This window comes from Pundamilia nyererei, unplaced genomic scaffold (genome assembly GCF_000239375.1).
Source record: "Pundamilia nyererei isolate P.nyererei 1_Seehausen unplaced genomic scaffold, PunNye1.0 scaffold00131, whole genome shotgun sequence".
Lineage (NCBI taxonomy): Eukaryota > Metazoa > Chordata > Actinopteri > Cichliformes > Cichlidae > Pundamilia > Pundamilia nyererei.
In genome coordinates this window covers 774,929-794,296 of record NW_005187532.1, presented here as the reverse complement: position 1 = coordinate 794,296, position 19,368 = coordinate 774,929, and the positions used below count along the sequence as shown (strand labels likewise).

At 44.5% G+C, this 19,368-nt stretch overlaps 1 protein-coding gene across 2 annotated transcripts in view; it reads right to left on the bottom strand.

The window, feature by feature from the left end:
- The window catches only part of grid1b (glutamate receptor, ionotropic, delta 1b), a 575,964-nt gene that overhangs the window by 81,825 nt on the left and 474,771 nt on the right, over positions 1-19,368 (bottom strand). For both annotated transcript variants that reach the window (XM_005743394.1, XM_005743393.1), the window contains exon 5: positions 10,908-10,961. In XM_005743394.1, the coding sequence (XP_005743451.1) occupies positions 10,908-10,961 (54 nt within the window). The remainder of the gene's footprint in view (positions 1-10,907; positions 10,962-19,368) is intronic.

Genomic DNA, 19,368 nt, shown 5'->3' with positions numbered 1-19,368 from the left:
AGAGGGTTGGGAAGCTCATCTTGTAACCGTAAGGTCGCCGGTTCGATCCCCCAGCTCTATCTGTCCTGGTCGTTGTGTCCTTGGGCAAGACACGCCTACTGGTGTTGCCAGAGGGGCCGATGGTGCGATGTGGCAGCCTCGCTTCTGTCAGTCTGTCCCAGGGCAGCTGTGGCTACACCTGTAGCCTCCACCAGTGTGTGAACGTGAGAGTGAATGAATAGTGGAATTGTAAAGCGCTTTGAGGGCTATATAAATGCAATCCATCATTATTATTATTAATTCTTTGGCCTATTTTGATATATAATTTTAAAACATGGCTTTTAGCTGCGACCGGGTGCTTCGTGCCACGCTTTGATGCTTGATTGATCTCTGAGTGACTGCAGGGACTCAAAGAAATCCAATTCAGACCATTTGGTTGCACTTGGCACCTCTGAGGCGAGGCGCCGATGGATGCAATATTACAGGGCATGGTAATGACCTGCATTCAGGCACAAGCAGATTTAATGGGAGGGGGGTGCTGATTCTGACAGCGACTGGGAGGGAAGCTGGTGATCACGGAAAGAATCAGATAAGAGGTTTGGAGAGCAGTTATTTGGTGAAAAACACAGTGTGATGTAGCTTTCAGGAACAGGTAATGGTGCTGTGAAGAAAGATGGGATCCTGACCGAGAGCACAGGGCGCACAGCTTACTGCAGCTTATTCAGAAGCAATGAGGCTGTCGGTTAACACTTCAGATGATAGAAAACACGCCATGGCGAGCTGTTTATCATAGCCCGCCGTTAGACTGGTATTATACAACTGCTGTTAGGCGTTATTAAGCAACACAAGTTTCTACCATGAGTGCAGCTCATTACACAGCAGAAAACAAAATTGTCACACTGATGAAAAATGTGAGGGCTCTGCAGTGTGGGGATGAGCTGTGTGTGAGCAGTGCAGACATCAGCAGGTTCACGGAGAGAGCTGCTCTCATACATCCTTACATGATTACTGCGGGATATTAGCATGCTAACACGTCAGCGCCGTTTATTCAGACGGTGCCGGCTCATAAGCTTCCTCAAGGTGCTGCATGATATGAGGTTCAACATCAGAGTCGTGCAGGACAGCTTTGACCTGATGATGCACTGCAGAGAATCAACAATATTATTATGATTCATCCTCAGGAAACCATGAAGTTCATGGTACTCAGCTGATCACCAGCAGGGTCCATCCTGTGGGGAGCACGCATGACCTCACGGGCGCCAAAACAGTCGGCATGTCAGAGCACTCGGGTCTTAAACCACACAGTCCAAGAGTACCTGCGCTTATGAGGAAGTGAAAATAAATAAGACTGCAGTTCCTCAAATGCCCACTTGGGGCTGACTCCAGTGTTAAAACATGTTTACAGCCTGAGACAAAAGACTTTTAGTCTTAATGGATAGTTCAGTCAGGGTCCGGGTTTTTTGACCCAACATTTTGAGTTTTATGCATTTTTCGTCCCCACAAGCTGCATGTCTTTGGACGGTGGGAGGAAGCCGGAGTACCCGGAGAGAACCCACGGGGATAGGTTAATTGGATAATCCAAATTGTCACTAGGTGTGAATGTGCGAATGAATGTGAGTGCGAATGGTTGTCTGTCCCTGTGTGTTGGCCCTGTGACAGACTGGCGACCTGTCCAGGGTGTACCCCGCCTCTCGCCCTATGACAGCTGGGATAGGCTCCAGCGCCCCCCGCGACCCTGAAAAGGACAAGTGGAAGCGAATGGATGGATGGATGGATGCATTTTTCGTATTATAATGGTCTTGTTTGTATAGTTTACACTTCAGTTAGTCCTGTTGATAGTGAGTTCTGTTTCCCTGTTTAGTTCTCGTCTGCCCAGTTTCATCCCGGGTCTGTGTTGGTTATGGCGTCGTGTCTTTAGTGTTGCGAGTCTGTCAAGTCCCCTGAGTTTAAGTCTCCCTCGTCTTTAGGTTAGTGTTTAGTTTTGTATCCCTTCCCCTTTGTGTTTGTACCTTTTCATCAGCCTCTAATAAACAGCTCACTTTCTTAAAATATAGTTTTGTTTCCAGGTGTCTGCATTTGGGTCCTCTTCCTCTCACCACACGGTGAGCGAGGGCACCGTGTGATTACCTGGTGTTTTCATAATGTTCAGAACATTGAGTGTAGAAAGCTGTGACTTTTCACCCTAATTTACTTTGTAGTTTGCACTTTAGTTGCTCAGGTGTAAGGCCGTGTCCAAAGTTCTTCACATTTAGCCGAGGCTAGCATCCAACGCCGGCCCCCTGATGGGCATTAATGGTGTAGTTGTGTAAAAGTTGCAAAAACAAGCACCTGAGACAAACCAGCAAAGACAAGTAGCTAATACGAGCAAAAACACACCTGGGACAAAGAGCTGTTATTAGCTGGTGCTAGTTATAGCTAAGGCAACAGATATTAATCTTCTGTAAACCGGCTGATTCTCTGTTGATTCTCTGAAGTGAACTGTAGTTATAAAAGCTGTCAAAACTCTGCTGCTGGAGACTTTTAAACGTGTCAGATTGGACTAATTAAATGAATAAAACTGAGAAAATTAAATATATATTTTTAAATTCCAATGATGAAATCTCTGTGCTCTTCGTGCTTTGACTTTGACTATTGAGGGATGAGCCTGGTGTAATAACAGACACTCAAAACTCATGGCACGCTTCAACACGAGAACTTGGAACCAGTGTCTTACCCTCAGTTTATTTGGGTAAATGCAGAGTGAATTTTGATTAAAATCACACTAAAATACGACATTATGGAGTGTTTTTTGCAGAACTTGGGGACTAATCGGGTGCAACTTTATTAAATGTCTTGATTGTAATAAATGAGCTGAAATTAACTCACAGTTTGGAGTTCATTTGTTATGAGCATGATTAGTCTTCAGTTTGCTTTTTACCTACTAATCCACTGCTGGAAGACTTTCCCTGCTCTCATTACCTGCACTCCATCGGCCTTGGCTTCCCTTCTGTGTGTTGATGGACGGAGATAAGAGGAGGAAGAAAAGGAAAACTGTGAGAAAGAAACGGGTCTCTGATGGATTTAGCCGTCGATGCAGATGGATTGTTTAACAGTCACACCTGCAGCAGCTGTAATGTAACCTGGGGTTGCTTCATGTTCACAAAGAGTCTGATTTGCATTTCAAAGAGAAGAACGGGTGTCATTTACAGTTAGAGTCCATTTTCATCTCATCTGCACAAACTGTTTTCCATCGTGCACTGCAGGTAATTAGGTTTTGTTCAACATGAACTCTTTTTTTAACACAAATGACTGTTCGGACTTACAAAGACTAGAAAAGCACCAGTGAGGAGGTGGCGAGAGCTCCTTTTGTCAGTTTGTTCTACTCTATGGTGTCAATGAGGGGTGAAAGGTCTCTGAAAGTTCCTCTGTCCTGGGGAAGTGAAGAGCTGGAGTCGGTACGCTGTTACAACAACAAATGTATGTAACAGCATAATGACTGCAGTCCTTCAGTCCTGCAGTCAGCTGACACTGAAGAAATCACCTGGATGAGTGACGAAACGTTTCTGCTGAAAACGTCCAGATGAACAGAATCAACTTTTGGGGACATTCTACAGTTTCTTCTGAGGTATGGCAACAGCACAACATTACACCGGATTATCTTTAAACAGCTCATTGTTGCCATTGTGTTTGGGAATATTGGGATCAGTACTCCAACATGAATTTTCCTTGCTAAACCAGCCTAGCGTTTACCATCAACATAGTCTGAGAGTGCAGTGGTCGGTACCCATGCAAGGAAGGAACTGTGGTGAACCAGCCATCGAGCATCTGTGGGATGTGCCAGACACACAAGTCTGATCCATGGAGGACCCGACGCACAATGTACAGGACTTAAAGGACCTTCAGCGTCTAATGAAGCTGCTTTGGCATCAACACAATATCAAGCAGATCGCTTATGATATAAAATAATATTTTAAATTCACCAATAGGCTGATTTTTTGCCATATATTAGCTTCCTCTTGGTAAAGTTTGAGGAGTGGTGGGTGGTCTGGACCGGACGTAGGTATAGAGTAGATTAACTGGCTGTTTAAATTCGATAGTGAAAGAAAACCGACGCCTCACTTTGGATCCTGTGCAAACACAAACCTGTGAGATTTCCTAACCTTTCCTCATCTTGTATCTTGTGTCTGTCAGTATCAGCTGACCAAAACAAGTAGAAAGGATTGATTGGCTCAACTTGGAGCAGTTTTTTCCCTTTATTGCCAACACAAGTCATCCAGTAGCATACAAACCAATCTGGAGCTCATTGTTAGATACCACAGAGCCTAATTACAGCCTGTACTTTCAGCCTGTTAGTTTAGAATTTCTTATCAATTCTACTCGTAGGATTGATCGTAGGAGACTAACAGCTACACCATACAGGTTGATACCGACTCATGTTCAGTATTTCTCCACCTGATTAGTCAGTGCTGCTGCTGCCCTGCTGTTTCCACCCGTCCACCACCCGTCATCCATCTGTGTTTTCCAGGGAGATCTTTACTCACTGCTCTCAATGTAAAATAGTAGCCAGGAGTGATGAGCTGCAAATGTTTTCTGTCAGCAGATTAGTTTATATCTGTTTTCTTCGACTAATGACTGAAAAAGCATGGGACTCTTCTTTCAGCTTCTTCTGACACATGTGAGGATTTTTATTTAGCTGATCACAGACGCTTTGTGCAGAGTTATTAATGTTCGTCGGATCAAAGTCGACCGTCTGACCGCTTGGCTTCACTGCTGTGCCTCTCACTGCCAGCCCTCCCTCACTGCCGCTCTTTCCCCCTCTGGTTAATTGTTGTCCTCATCGCTCTTCACCTCTTTCTCTCATTACCGTTACACTGCCTCCCTCTACAGCTCTGTTCTCGATTCTCTCCTCCCTTCTGCTCTCTCAAAGTCTCTGTCCCTCTCCAGGTCTTTTTAATTGGCATCAGTGGTGTTGTCTGGCTGTTTGTGTTGCCAGCAGACAGAGGGTGAAAAGGCCATTCTCCTTCTGTTGACAGCATGCCTCGCTTTGTACTTTAGTGCCACCCAGCACTACGCTAACTGTGTGGTTATTTGAGCAGGGATTTCTGGCAAAGATTGCAATACCTGGGGAAAAAAAGTGAAATTTATAGCTGAACCCTGCAGATGCAGAAGCCTTTACGTGCTGGAAACAACCTAAAGTGCTATAAAACAAACTTTCCATGGAGCCGTTTTCTGCACCAGCAGATTTTCTTGCTTTGCTCAAAATGCACAAACAGACTTTTGATAATTCACCCATCCAATCAGTGACATCAAACAGATTGTTATTGGTTGTGTTTGCTGAACCGTTCAATGTAATGCAGGTCTCTCAGTCATGCACCCATGCATGGAAAAGCTAGATCTGGGCACGGTGATGTCACCCACAGGTTTGCAGACCGTGGTCGCTGTTTCGAATCCTTGAATTTGGTATTTTGGATCTGAGTTTGTTGAAGCCAGAAGACACTGCGTCTTTGAGGGGGTGGAGTGCAAAGTTATCAGCTCATTAGTTCTAAAATATAAATAAGATAGTAGGCACAGACTTTTGGATGGTCTCTTAGTGTAATTAAAGATTCAGTGATTCATTTATGTGTCACATTAATGCTATAAAAACATTTCAAAGGGGACACAACACCTCCTTCATGAATCACCACCTTATGGTGGTGGAGGGGTTTGTGTGTACCAGTGACAGCAGGGGCTATGTTGGTGGAGGCCTTTGCCCCTAATAGGGTCTCCCCAGACAAACTGATTTAAGTGCCCCCCATGAAAGAAAGTCAAAGAAAAATCAAAGGACCAGCTCATGCTGTCCAGGTCAGGATTACCAGGCCTACACTGTGGAGCCCAGCCTGAGGGAGCCCACCTCCAGGCCGGTCTTCGTCTATGAAGTGCAGCCCTTAGAGCTGGCGTGGCCTTCTGTATCCTCAGCACCAGCAGGAGGCGCTATCAGGGTCAGGTGCAAAGTGTGTTGGGCAGAAGTGTCACGGTTCTGGGTCAGTTTGACCCAGTATTTTCAGTTCTCACGTCTTGGTTTGATTTTGTATTTTTGGGTATTTTCTTGATCTATGGTATGATGATGATGATGATTATTATTTAGGAGGTTTTAGTTCATTCTGGTTTCGTTCTGCCCGTGTAAAGTCTGTGTTTCTTTGTCTACGTCTTTGTGAATTGTTTCCTGTTTTATTGTGAAAGGTTGTGCCTCATGTCAGTGTGTCTAGCTTTGCTTTTGCTTTTTTAGCTTTTTGTCCCAGCAATAAAGCTGCGCTTTAAGTTTGACTTCCGTGTTGAGTCCTGCATTTTGGGCCCACCACTCCTGCCTGCCTGCCACACAGCCAACCCTGACAAGAAGCTTAGATTATACTCAGTTGCTGACACAGACATAGAGAGCTGGAGGTCCGACAGCAGTGGTGTCCAAACCCAGGCCTCGAGGGCCGGTGTCCTGCAGGTTTTAGATGTGTCCATCACAGCTGATTTAAATGGCTAAATGACCTCCTCAACAAGTTTTCCAGAGGCCTGGTAACGAACTAATCATTTGATTCAGGTGTGCTGACCCAGTGTGATCTAAAACCTGCAGGACACCGGCCCTCGAGGCCTGGAGTTGGCCAAGCCTATTCTACAGCCATCAGGGTTATCCTTGGTTATGGTTGTACCCCTTGAAGTTTACTGCAGCATCACTGGGAGACAAGTGAAGACTGGCAGACAATTTCAGAAGATGGATGGATGGATGGATGGATGGGTGGATGGATTGGTGGATGGATGGATTGGTGGATGGATGGATGGGTGGATGGGTGGATGGATGGATGGGTGGATGGATGGATTGGTGGATGAATGGATTGGTGGATGGATGGGTGGATGGATGGATGGGTGGATGGATGGATCGATGGATGGATGGATGGATGGATCGATGGATGAATGGGTGGATGGATGGATTGGTGGATGAATGGGTGGATGGATGGGTGGATGGCACCACAGAGGTCCGGTTCAGGGACTGCAATGACCTGAGGAGTCTAGCAGACAGCTAATGGCTCTTAATGGATAACTTTAAGCCTTAGAACATTTTAAACAGAAGCGTTATAAAAACACTCCTGTACAGTTTTTATAAAGGGGGAGATTAGCTATAGAGACCAGCTGTAAACAGTCTGTGGAGACTGATTCACTTACACTTGGTTTGCACTTTGTATTTTCAGCCCTGCGTTTGCCATCGATGAGATAATCAGGGGAAAAGTCTGCCAGCATCTGAATGGAGATTTCTGGAAACTGTTTAATCTAAATGTAAAATCTGACCAGAAGTATTATGATAATAATTTTAATTTAAACTGGCGGCTTAAAGGATGAATTTATAACTGAAAAACCTAGTCTGAGGCCTTTTAATAGATAATAATTAATAATCCATTTCAAACGAACTGTAACCTTCATGTTGCTGCGTTTAAAATCACTCTGGAGTTTTTGTTCACCTGTTGTTGTGGTGTGTTTTTGTGGGTCTGCGTTACACAATGAAGGTGAAAGTCTTTTCCGTGTACCTGAACACTACGCGGGGAGGTGCTGACAGCAGACGGGAAGAAGGAAAGAGGAAGGAAATGGAAATTAGCTCGTCGGCAGTGTCTACCTGCTGACAGGACATCTGACATCTCACTGCGCCGCCACCAGGACTTGAAACTACCTCTATTACCCGCCTGAGCTCGGTGACACACTACACACAGAGGCTGCTAAAACTTTAGAGCAAAGTGGGGAACAAGGACAGAACAGTATTTATGAAGCAGGTTGGAGGCTGGAGAGCCGATTTCACATGATGTTTGTGTGGAGGAATTAGGGGGAGGAGGCACCATGGTAACAAGGAAGCTGGTGCTGCTCTTATCTATGGAAAAGGTCCGTCTTTACCTGTAAGGTTCACACCAACACGCTTCATGTGGTTTGCATTCATGAAAAAGTAAGAAAATGCTCTGGATGTCATCGCTTCATCAGGTAGTGGACTTCTGCTTACACTAGAGCCCACCACCATGAAGCCCACTGTGACACAGCCACAGAAGACTGGGGTGCAAACTCCAGGTCGGGAATGAGTTGCTGCTCCAAGTGCAGGAGATCAAATACTTCAGGATCTTGTTCACAAGTGAGGGGAGAGCGGAGTGAGCGACTGATAGATGCATAGATATGTGAATGTCAGATGTGACGAAGAGAGAGACGTGATAGTGAAGCTTGCTGGTCAATCTGCGGTCCTACCCCCACCTATGGTCATGAAGGCAGATAGAGGTGGATGGAAATAAATATCCTCAGAAGCGCAACTGGACTCCTAGACTGCTGCCCGGTTAAGAGATGAAACTGGAAACCCACAAAACTCCTATACCAAATAAGTGAAGGACCAAATCCCCACCAGTAAAGTGTACATTTTAGGACATCCTCAGGTCTCAGGAAAAAAGTCGTCAGGTCTCTGAGACCTGACGACTTTTTTCCTGAGACCTGACATTTTTTTGTCTGAGACCACTTCCCAGTTTTACTTCTGAAACGGTGCCTCTCTAAGGCTCCTTTTATATCCAATCACTAACCTGCTGCCAATGAACCTGATTGGCTGCAAATGTTCCTCCAGCTGTTTCTTTTTAGGACCACTTACCTTTCCTGCCTTTTGTTGCCTACCACGATCTCTCCAGCAGTGAAAATAACATGAATAATTTAAAAAAATGTAAAATTTAATTTGGATAATTCCAGAATTCCAGAAATCACACATGCAGTAGACTGAGTTTCCCCACTTCTTTTCATAGGAAGTTTAAATCCCACATTAATGAAGATAACTGGAATATTTTGAGGAATATTTCTATTTAAACATCATAATTTGCTGTTAATCTAATTAAAAGCATATTGGAAGGAGAAGAGGAGGTGGCAAAGTGGAGAAAATGAGCAATAAAAAATTCTGAATGATTTAAATAATTTCCTTTGATGGGTACAGGATATTATACATACACAGTGTGGAAGGACGAGACGCACGGGCGTGTTTATCAAAGGAAACGTGTGATCACAAGTCTAATGTGCCAAAAAGCCCAAACACGCTGCAGGATCTGAACATTGTTTCGATCTTCTGGTTAATTAAAAACGCAGTAATTAGCTGAATGATGACTTTGAAATAAAGGAGATAATTTGAAGTGAATGAGGAGGCTGTTACCAAGCTGGGAGCTGAAAAATGGGGGGAAAGGGAATCTGGCATTGAAAGTAAAGCTCTGAGGTTTTTGTATTCAGCCTTCAGCAGACGACACCAACAGCCATCTCTGAATTATGCTGTTAACACTTGTCAGCTCAGTTAATTGGCTGGGTCGCTGCTTTAAGATTGATACTGGGAGAGCAGAGTGAGCAATTAAAAAGGAAAGATAATTTAAAACTATAAAAAAATAAACCTGTAACCAGTTGGCAAGAGCGGGCAAGTCGGGAGAAGTCGCGGCTCTGGAGATGTCGGTATTTTGTGACTGAACACAATCCCAGCTGCGGTGGAGGGTGCTGTCATTTTCTCTTTTCACCTCCAATCATTTCAATTTTACTTCCAGCATGGAAAGTTGCCCACGCTCGCCGATCCCCGTCAGAGGGGAGAAAAAAAGCCAGCCGCTGGAGAGAGGCGGCAACAAACCCACTCAGCTTGTGTTTGTATCACACATATAAATGGTTTCCATCAGAACAAGTACACAGGACGGGGCTCTTTAACTTATCTGCCTTTTTGTTCTCTGTGCAGCCCGTCCCGCTGTTTTGGTCCAAAATCAGCCGTAATTAAAGCAACATCATCAAAACTCAAAGCCGACATGGCGAGAAAACTTTTCCAGAGGAAACCAAGCTTGGTAGCTCGGTAGTTTTTGGCGCGCTGTGATGTAAATGATGCTTTAAAGGAGCTCATTTGTGTTCTTTTCAGAACAACATTTAAATCGAGCTGAGATTTTATCCAAACTGATGCAGACGTGTCGGGAGAAACGGTTAAAGCAACGAGCTAAAGAGGTTAGCACAGACGTCGCTATTGCCCCAGTTAGACCAGAACAGCACAAAGCATAAAAGATGGCTGCAGGAGGCCGTAAGTCTTTGTCAAAGGAGTCCAACATGAGTGGAAGAGTCAGCGAAGCTCACTTCTGTCCGATGACAGTGATACTGAGGTGGGGCGTGGCTGTTTTATCTAACGTTGTTGGAATGAAACTGAATAAACTCTCATATCATGGGGAAATGTATTCAAACTGGTTATCAGAGGGAAAGTTTGATATTTAAGGGCCTCACAGCTAACACTACCCGGTTTAACCAGCTGTTGTGTAGCCGGCTCTGGTCAGCTGTCTGGAGATGGGAGGGTCACATGTCTAATCTGCTGGCAGTAAGTAATCCTGACAATATCGGGATTGAATGAGCGTGTTCATGTGTTACAGTCAGCTTCAAACTAGCTGCCAAAACAGCATAAATAAGTATTTGAAAAGCTAAAAACAAAATTCTAAAACTGAAAAAACCCAAAACAAATGTAATCGATAAAAATAAAAAAATATTGAGGGATGCTTGAAAAAAGGCTAATTGATTGACAGCTGGCAGCTTGTTTCTATTCTTGGACTCTACTAGAGTAGCTTTGCATGATTCCCTGCTTCAGTCTCTTGATCCATCTGGTGTCTGAAACAAGCCGTCTTAGTTTCATTAAAAGCCATTCTACCTTTAAGCCACCTTACTCCGGATTGGCTGCCTCTTGTAAACAAAACAATGAACAATGTAATTTACTCCAATCTAAACTAGTCTGAAAACTGACTTATATCTAATGATTGGACCTCATCTATCAAAAGCACGAGTTCACATTTCCTCAGGGCCCCATTGGTTCTGCCCTGTTTCACAGCACAGGAAGTCGGGAACGATGGACTTCCTGCTATCAGAAGTTCACTGATGGAGAAAGTTTGTGTCACGTGCTCTGAATGTCTCGTGTGACTTACCTCGTTGACGAACACCCAGTGACTGTCTTTGGAGGCCAGATTTGTTTCCACTGCCTGCAGACACACAGAGACACAGAGATGAGGGGTTAATAACGAGGCCCGCCCAAAGCCGATTTAATCACACGCCGCTTCTCAGAGGCTGACGCAGCATTTTATCACACTTCAGGTTCAGCAGCCAGATCTTGCAGTGTGGCCTCCGAGGAGCAGCTGCTGTACCGACACCACAGCTGCCTCGTCTGCCTTTGTTCTCGCCCGTGTCATTGCGGTGTGCACGTTTGAAAAGTTCAAGTCGGCCTCCTCCCCTTCGTCTTCCTCCTCCGCTGTCACGGCTCGTCCTGCCAAAATGTCGAGCAACAGAGGCTTTTGAGAAAGCGAGTGGTTTGCACTTAGCAAAGGCCCCGGAGCTCGGCCGGTCCTCTTCCACCATGTGATAATCCTAATAACACGCAGCATCCTACAGATGACAGCACAAAGTGGAGCAGAGCTCAGTCCTGCAGATCAGCCTGGACCAGCTGGAACATGTGCACAGAGGCAGCTGCTAATAATGCAAACGCCCCCAAAACATGACAGAACTGTGGAGTTATCTCAAATAACGACGCGATATCATGAAGAAGAAGTAAAATCACTGTAAAACACCCATAATGCTCATTGCTTCATGATTCAGTTTTAAAAATAAACCTTTATTCTCCCTGAGTGACGCTTAATTCTGACATTTACACTTGGCTCCACCCGAGATGGTTGAACAGCAAACCCTGTATTGTCTCAGAGGTGAAAGGTTGATGGAGGCAGGGATGTATCTGAGTGCGTGCCCACATGGCGCCGCACGCCAGCATATGGTCTGACTGCAGAGCCGTGTGGGTGTTGTTCTGCCTTCTGGCTCCATGTTTAGAAGCAGCATATTTAAACCAACGATCTCACAGAGTCGTTAGCTAATGATCGAAATTATATGAAGTAAAAAATTATATTTCACAGTGATAATAAAAGAACGAAAGGAAACATCTGGTCTGAAGTATGACTGAACACACACGTGCTGTACGTCTCAAAATGTGATCGTGCTACTGAATGAAAAATGAAATGAGAACATTCCTGGTTTATTCTTTTTATTAATGCTTCGTAACAAATATCATAGTTTGTTGGCCGAAGAAAAACTGCTGCTGTATCCTGATAAAGCTTTGAGTGTTTATCTGCGTAGGTCTTCAGTCCAGGTCACACTAGTCCTGAGAAGAACTGGACTTCTTTAAGTTTCACCTCTCATCCAATCAGCTTCTTCAGTCCGAGGTATTCAGCCTCTCGTGGGGGTTGTCCTCTGAAGCCATCGATGTCCACTGAATGCCTACCAGTGACCAGACGTGGTGGCTTACGACACCAGCGATCAGCCACTGAATCCCTCCCCAGGTGCTTCAGCCTGAACAAGTCTAGTTGCCTCCTGTAGGGAGTGCAGAGGTGTTCACCACCTCAATGGAAAGCAGCTGTCAAAAAGTTGCGTGTTTCATTACACACCAAGCGTGCCTCAAAAAATGGCACGAAGTTCACATTTTTTTGAGATGCAAAAAAAAATAAATAAAAAAGAAATCGTTGAGCTTCTGCAAATAAATCGTCTCCAAAAAACACTGAAAAAAAATGAAGTCGATATCAAATGATGAAGAGCTGGTGCTGATGTTTCTGAACAAGATCAATAAGTAATATTGGGAAAAAAAACAAAAACTAAAAAATGCCGCAAAATCTTACAGCATAATTATGCAGTCATTGCAAACGGCCGAGCCCGAAAAAGTCTGGTGTGTAATGGCCTTCTTGGCTAAGTTGGGGGGACCACCAAACATTTTTAAAGCACTTTTCAGAGGATAGCCAAGAGCTAGCTAGCAGTAAACAGCCAGCTAGCAGTAAACAGCTAGCTAGCAGTAAACAGCCAGCTAGCAGTAAACAGCTAGCTAGCAGTAAACAGCCAGCTAGCAGTAAACAGCTAGCTAATTTTTCAGCCATTCAAAAGATATGTTGCTAAAAAAAATCACATATCTCATCAAATGCAACAAAGAGCACAGAAGATTATATTTTTAAATAGATATAAACACAAATTTTTATCATGTTACCTATGCTAATGCTAATATGTCTGCATGTAGCATTCTAAAAGCCTGTACCTGACTGCAGTGGTGATTCACTGATATCACCTGCTGCCTGAAGCCTTTTCAGACCTTTTTCACGTGTCACATCAGGTAATTTCATTTCCAGTGGCTCCGTTCCAAGAGGCTAACCGTCAGGCATGATGATGAGCCAGCATGCCTGAAACTAGCTCACCTGAATGGGGAACGGTGCCAAACCTGCCTGCTGTTCAAAGGCTCTGCGTGCTGGATTCCTGTCATAGCTCCGAGCTACACCTGAATACAACAGAGCCATCGCTCATTCATCATTAGCATTTTACAGACATCCTCTAATGAGCAGGACCAAACCTCGTGACAGATTCTAACAAAACCAAACTGTGTCCAGTCCTGACTTTGGGAACAAATACCTGAGACGAGGCATTTGAAACAGGTTTTCCACATTATCCATATTCAGACAGTGGAACGCAGCCAGGAAGCTGGTGGAGTCAGAAGAAGAATCTGTGTTTGGGATATTACATCACTGAGTGCATTCACTTCACACACACAAACACACACACTAAACAAGAGTATTCCCACACAGCGTTCGGCCATGAATATCAGTTCGTGTCACGTCTTTGCTCTCTGTCCTCGGGGCTCGGACTGACAGATGTTTTCTAACAGGTTCCGCATTCGGCTTCCAGATCAACAAACGCTGACACACTCGTGAAGCTCCACACAAGCAACAACCTCGAGGATAAACAGCTCGTGAACTGCATGTCCACAGAGCTAACGCGCACAGACGTTTTTAGAAAGAAGTGTTTTTCCCACATTTTATTTGTGCACATCTGCTATGAGCAGATACACCAGTCAGCTGCACGATTCATGTGCAGAGCGAGTGAGGCTGATCGCCATGTGACAACACGGCGTTCTGCAGGGCGTTCTGCCCTTCATGTGGCATACATCTCATTGCACCCCACCCACCTTAAAGACTTACAACCAAATAATGAATGAGAAGTCAATACTGATGCTATGTGAAGTGATGGAAACCAGTTGGTGTGTGTACATGATGTCAGGTTAACCTATAGCAAAGGCCACAGCACCTGTTCTCATAACACACCTCACATCTCCCACGTGGAGATGTCACCATAACCTTTATTGGACCTGGATAGAGTGCGAGCGTTCTCACGCACGCCTCGATCGCCTCTGTCCTCCCATCCAACTCCGTCCTTCCTCGCTGGTGTTATTTAGATTCTGCCTCTGGGTCCTTACTTCCTGCTCGGTCATTAAAATGCAGCCCACATTGCCCTCTGGTTTATTTTCTGCTACTGTGGGCACAGAAATTGGTTATCAACAACAATTACCCGTCAACCCTGAAGGTAAAAACATGTATATTGTAGCTTTTAATGACGAGTGTGGGTGAAGAGGGGAGCTTGCAGAAACACGATGAAGCAAAGGCTGAGAAGAAAATAAGAGAATAAAAATGTATGGAGTGGAATTAATTCACGATATAAGAACTGGCAGAACATGCTGACCTTGTTATTCCCGACGGACTCGCCGTGCACCGTTCATATAATTGCATTATCCAAAATATTTCTTACATCAATCTCGCTATTTTTTAAGAGCCGTCTTCGGTGAGTTTGGCTGCCGTTCAGATGTAATAAATTTATGCTTTTAACTCACGGCGAGAATGGACAGCTGAATAACATGGAGGCTGCGAGTCTAACCAATCAGAGAGGAGTTTCAAAATTCAAGCTGCGTTCCACACTCACATTCCACCATTAAAGTTTCTCAGCATCCTTGAGACCAAATAATTGGCTTTTCTATGTTTCTTTACTCATAAAACATTTGTGAAAGCTATTTTTGGGGTTTCTTTTTTCTGTCTGGCTGCCAGAAGCCATCTTCTTCCTGTTTTTGGCAGTTTGCTGCACATCTTGGCACAACTGTAGATCGCTGGAACAGTGTCGTCGGCAAAGTGTGCCTCACCACAACACAGGAACACTGATACTAAGCCTTAAAAACACAGATCCATGATGGCGTCTTTAAGTGTTTAAAACCTGCACGAAGCTGCTGTGTTTAACCCTCCTAAGAAAATCAAACAGAGTTGGATTTTTCTTTCTTTCGGTCACTTAAAATATTTCCCGTCTCACAGATGCTCGGATGGAGGGTGATCATATCGTAACATTGTGGATAATGAGTCCAGTGTAATTAAAAGCTCAGTTTTTTCTATTCTTGACGTCAAACGGCAATCAGATTAAAGCTGTTTAAGTGCCCCGCCCCTCGGTAGGCTCTTTTATGGAAGCCTGTTTCCACCACTAAAAAAAAAAGGATCCATAACTCAAAATTTCGAGTTATTTTCTCGAAATTTCGAGTTACTTTTTCAAAATTTCGACATATTAACTCGAAATTTCGACTTATTAACTCAAAATTTCGACTTATTAACTCAAAAATTTGAGAAAAGTAACTCGAGTTAGCGCTGCCAATCAGTAATCTACGTGAATGACGTAATTTCCTTGTTACCCGGAAGCTGAAGCCTCAGCTACAAATGCTACAGCTAAGCTGCTGGTATTACATCCAGTCGTGAATGCACAGATTGCTGAGTGTTTTCAGCCTGGTTTCACAAATGATGAAATCCCTGTGTTATTCGCTGAATCACACGGTGTTACTATCAGCAAACGTACTCGCGAAAGCGCCAATTTGTTGGGATCCGTTTTTGAGTGCGCGTTCCTCTGCGCCATATGCTTCCGGGTAACAAGAAAGCGACCTTATTCACGTAGATTTTTGTTTGGCAGAGCTAATTCGAAATTTTGAGAAACTTTTCTCGAAATTTGTTTTTATTTAGTGGCAGAAACGGGCTTCCATACTCTTTAGACCAGCAGGATAAACACAACAACATAAAATGATACGACCAAGACAAAAACTGTGGTATTCTGTAAATATGATAATAAACGTGAATTTACTGTGTAACTGTGCAACTTTATTAGCAGCGTCCTCCTGAAATGTGCCAACAACATTCAGAGTAACATCCTCCTCTCTGCCCCTTAATGCTCTCTGGTTGCTATGGTAATGCGTAAATATTTCTTTCAAAATAAGGCGCACAACTACAACATGGGAAAGACCCAGGGAAACAGAGTTCACGATAAAAAGCCTGAAAACCATAAATTTCACACCAGAGCCTGAACTCTCGCAGCCCCGTGGCCCGGGGGTTGGGGACTGCTGACTTAGAACGACCTGCTCTTTACAAACGTTAGTACAGGCGGACTGTGTGGCTACGCATTTTATATACCTGTGGTAAACTTGTGGCTATAGCTCATATTTCCACCGTCTGAACGTTCATTCGTGTCGTGGTCAAAAACGAGTCCGATGGCGCTCGTGTCCCATCACGAACTGACTCAGCTGGTAGTTGAGGGATCGATGACTATCAAGAGACCTGCCATCATGTCAGTCAAGATATTTCGGGCCACGGGCCCAAAACGGTGACAGACTGATGTCGCCATTTTTTGGATACTCAGGGGGGGAAAGCGACACTGTTTTGATTGTGAATATTTCCTGGAAGGTCAGGACGGTTTAGCAGCGACGCACGAGCCTCCGCCTGCTCGCTCCGTCTCATCCCTCTCGCTGAGCTGTCTGATGAGGTTACATCGTGACCTCGACCCATCGCGCCGCAGCAGTCGGCCCGGGGGGACGGTACAGGGGGATGACGATGATGAAGGCTGACTCACATGACTGACAGCTACACAAATGTGCGAGAAGCTCAGCGCGACTGAGAGCAGAGAGGCAGACGACACGCTGAGGAAATCATACAGACACGAGGCCCGGGGAGAACTGTGGCTGTAAACAAAGCATCCTCTTGACTTTAGACAGTTAGCCTTTTTTCTCCTTCGTCTCATACGTGACATCACACAGGTCAGGACTTTTGATCACTTCGTCTGTCTGAGGAACGAAGGCAGACGCTGCACGAAGCATCCGCTGCACGTAACAAACTGAAATACTGACTGACATCCAAAAGCATCAGATCAGAACTGCATTCAAAGGGAACAGTTGTACTGTGCTAACCTCAACTCCAGGTTTGAAACACACACACACCTGCAGGCTTAACCCTTTCACCACGACTTTAGAGCAGCCAACACACAGTACGACATACAAGTTAGGATAATCCGACTGCTGAGCTTGCTGCTAATCATCATCAGTGTCCAACGACCCAACGGGGATACACACATGCATCACAAGACTTTTTAACCTCTTTGACACACAAGGTCTTGAATAAGATAAGAACAGATAGATCTTTATGTCACTGTAACCAGAATAATGACCTCTCTCCGTTGGCAGCATGTAGGTCGAATAACCAGAACCCAACATATCCTTAAGATCTCATAGCCCCCTGTTGTCCCTGAACCTGGTAAAAGGGAGTCCTTCCACTCCTGGAAGAAACCCCCAACCCCCCCGTGACCGTTTAGCTTCAGCCCATGTTGGATGTTGACAGGCTAAAGTTGCAGGATGGTCACAGCAGCTGGCAGTTTGGTAGTTTTTAGTTTGTGTAAGTTTTGTGGAGTTGCTCTACAGCTGACTGCTGTATGGATTGCTTGCATCTTTTTGCATCACTCCTAGAGCGGTGCTTCTGCTTTTATTCAGCAGTTGAAAGCACAAAGTCAGATGGGAAACATGTCAAGAGAGAGAAAAGCTAGATATAACAGGCTGGGAAACAAGTGAGTGTCTGTTGGGCTGCAGTGTAAATGTGTTCTGTGGTTTTGACAGCAGCTGGTTTCTGATACCCAGGATCAGCACAATCACTTCTGCTTGGTTATCAGTGTTTAACCGTTTCTGCACAGACCCGCTAAACAAATCACGTGAGAGCAGTTTTACTCATTACTGAATCATCTTTCTTTTTTCCACAGGTTCGTAAAACTCCGCAGAGAAAACTTTTCAGACTTTACTGAAGTTTTTTCTTTATATTTTAGAAACGTTCTCAGTCAGCTGCAAGAAGAGAATGAGCTCGACCTCGGTAAACCATCAAGATTACCCCAATCAAATGTGACATCCATGTGCTCAGCGAATCACTGTTTATTCATTTTAATCTCATGCGGTTATTATTTAAAGGTTAATTTTTGCATAATGATGTTACATTGTATCAGATAAATTACCTGTTACACTTTTTAAAGGCAGTCAAATTAAAACTGAACAAATCACGCAACTCCGAGCGGTCTTAGAGGTAACTCGCCTGAGTTTGAATTGGCCCACACCTCTGAGCAGGTCTACCAACATCCAGTGGAGACCAGTTAAGAAGAATAAATAACCAAATAAATAAATATTGTATCAACAGCCTGCAGCCAGTTCTGTACCGAGGAGCCAGCACATAAATCTTGTGTTGTTGAAAGATGGTGTTTGAATCTGTCTTCACTTTCCATCATGCAGAGCAACATTTATATTTAACGCACGTCAGTGAAGAGTCCTCTGACCCTCTGAACAAATAACTTTTAGAGCCACTCTCCGACTCGTTAAGAAAAACGACAAACATTCAGTTTTTATTTGCAGGTTTGACACCGGCGTGTTATTACCAAGCACAAACCCTTCCAAGTTTGCTTTAGATTATAAGCCCCACCCTCAGTGGCGCTGTGAGGTTGGCAGGCTAATTACAGAAGCCGCTCGGCAGCCAAAGATCGTTAGGATTACGGCGAGGCTTTTTCTCCGGCTGACGCGTCGCCTCCCAAAGACGCCACGTCGGCACAGATTAAACCGTCTTCTCCGGGTTTAAAAACGCCTGCCGTGAACTGATTTTACTGAAGAGACAAATTAAACCATTATCAAGAAAACCAAGAGATCCTGCACAGCCAACAGATATAACAGGCGTGGTTAACGTTCCACACAAAGAGTCTGCAGTGCTGGACGTATTAGTAAGAAGTACTGCAGTTTTTTGGGAGGGTTTCTTTGGCCGCAGATCAAAAATGCTGCCGATAAATATTCAGACAGAGAAACAACAATAAGAGCCTGAAGGCTCAGAGAGAATGAAGACAGCGTGGAGTTGGAATAGCAGCATCTTTCCCTCCACAGCGGCCGTCCAACTATTTGTTAAAATCCACCAGCAGCACCTCGACCTTACAAGGTGCTAATGACGTATCGATCGGGAGAGCAGATATACATGGAAGCTGTGAAACACAATCAAGGTTACTCTGCTAAATATCGAGTGACGAAGCTTCTAGGTAAAGACGGTTGTTTATTTTTGGCCGTTAACTTTTTGTTGTGTTTCTGAATGTTGCTGAACGAGAAGCTGCTCTCCTCCCTGAAATGTACTACTGGGGTACTTTTATTATATAGTATTAGAAATAAATGTGGGTGTCATTACATAATGCAGCGCCCAAGAGCTAATTGTATATTTCCTACTAACAAGCCTG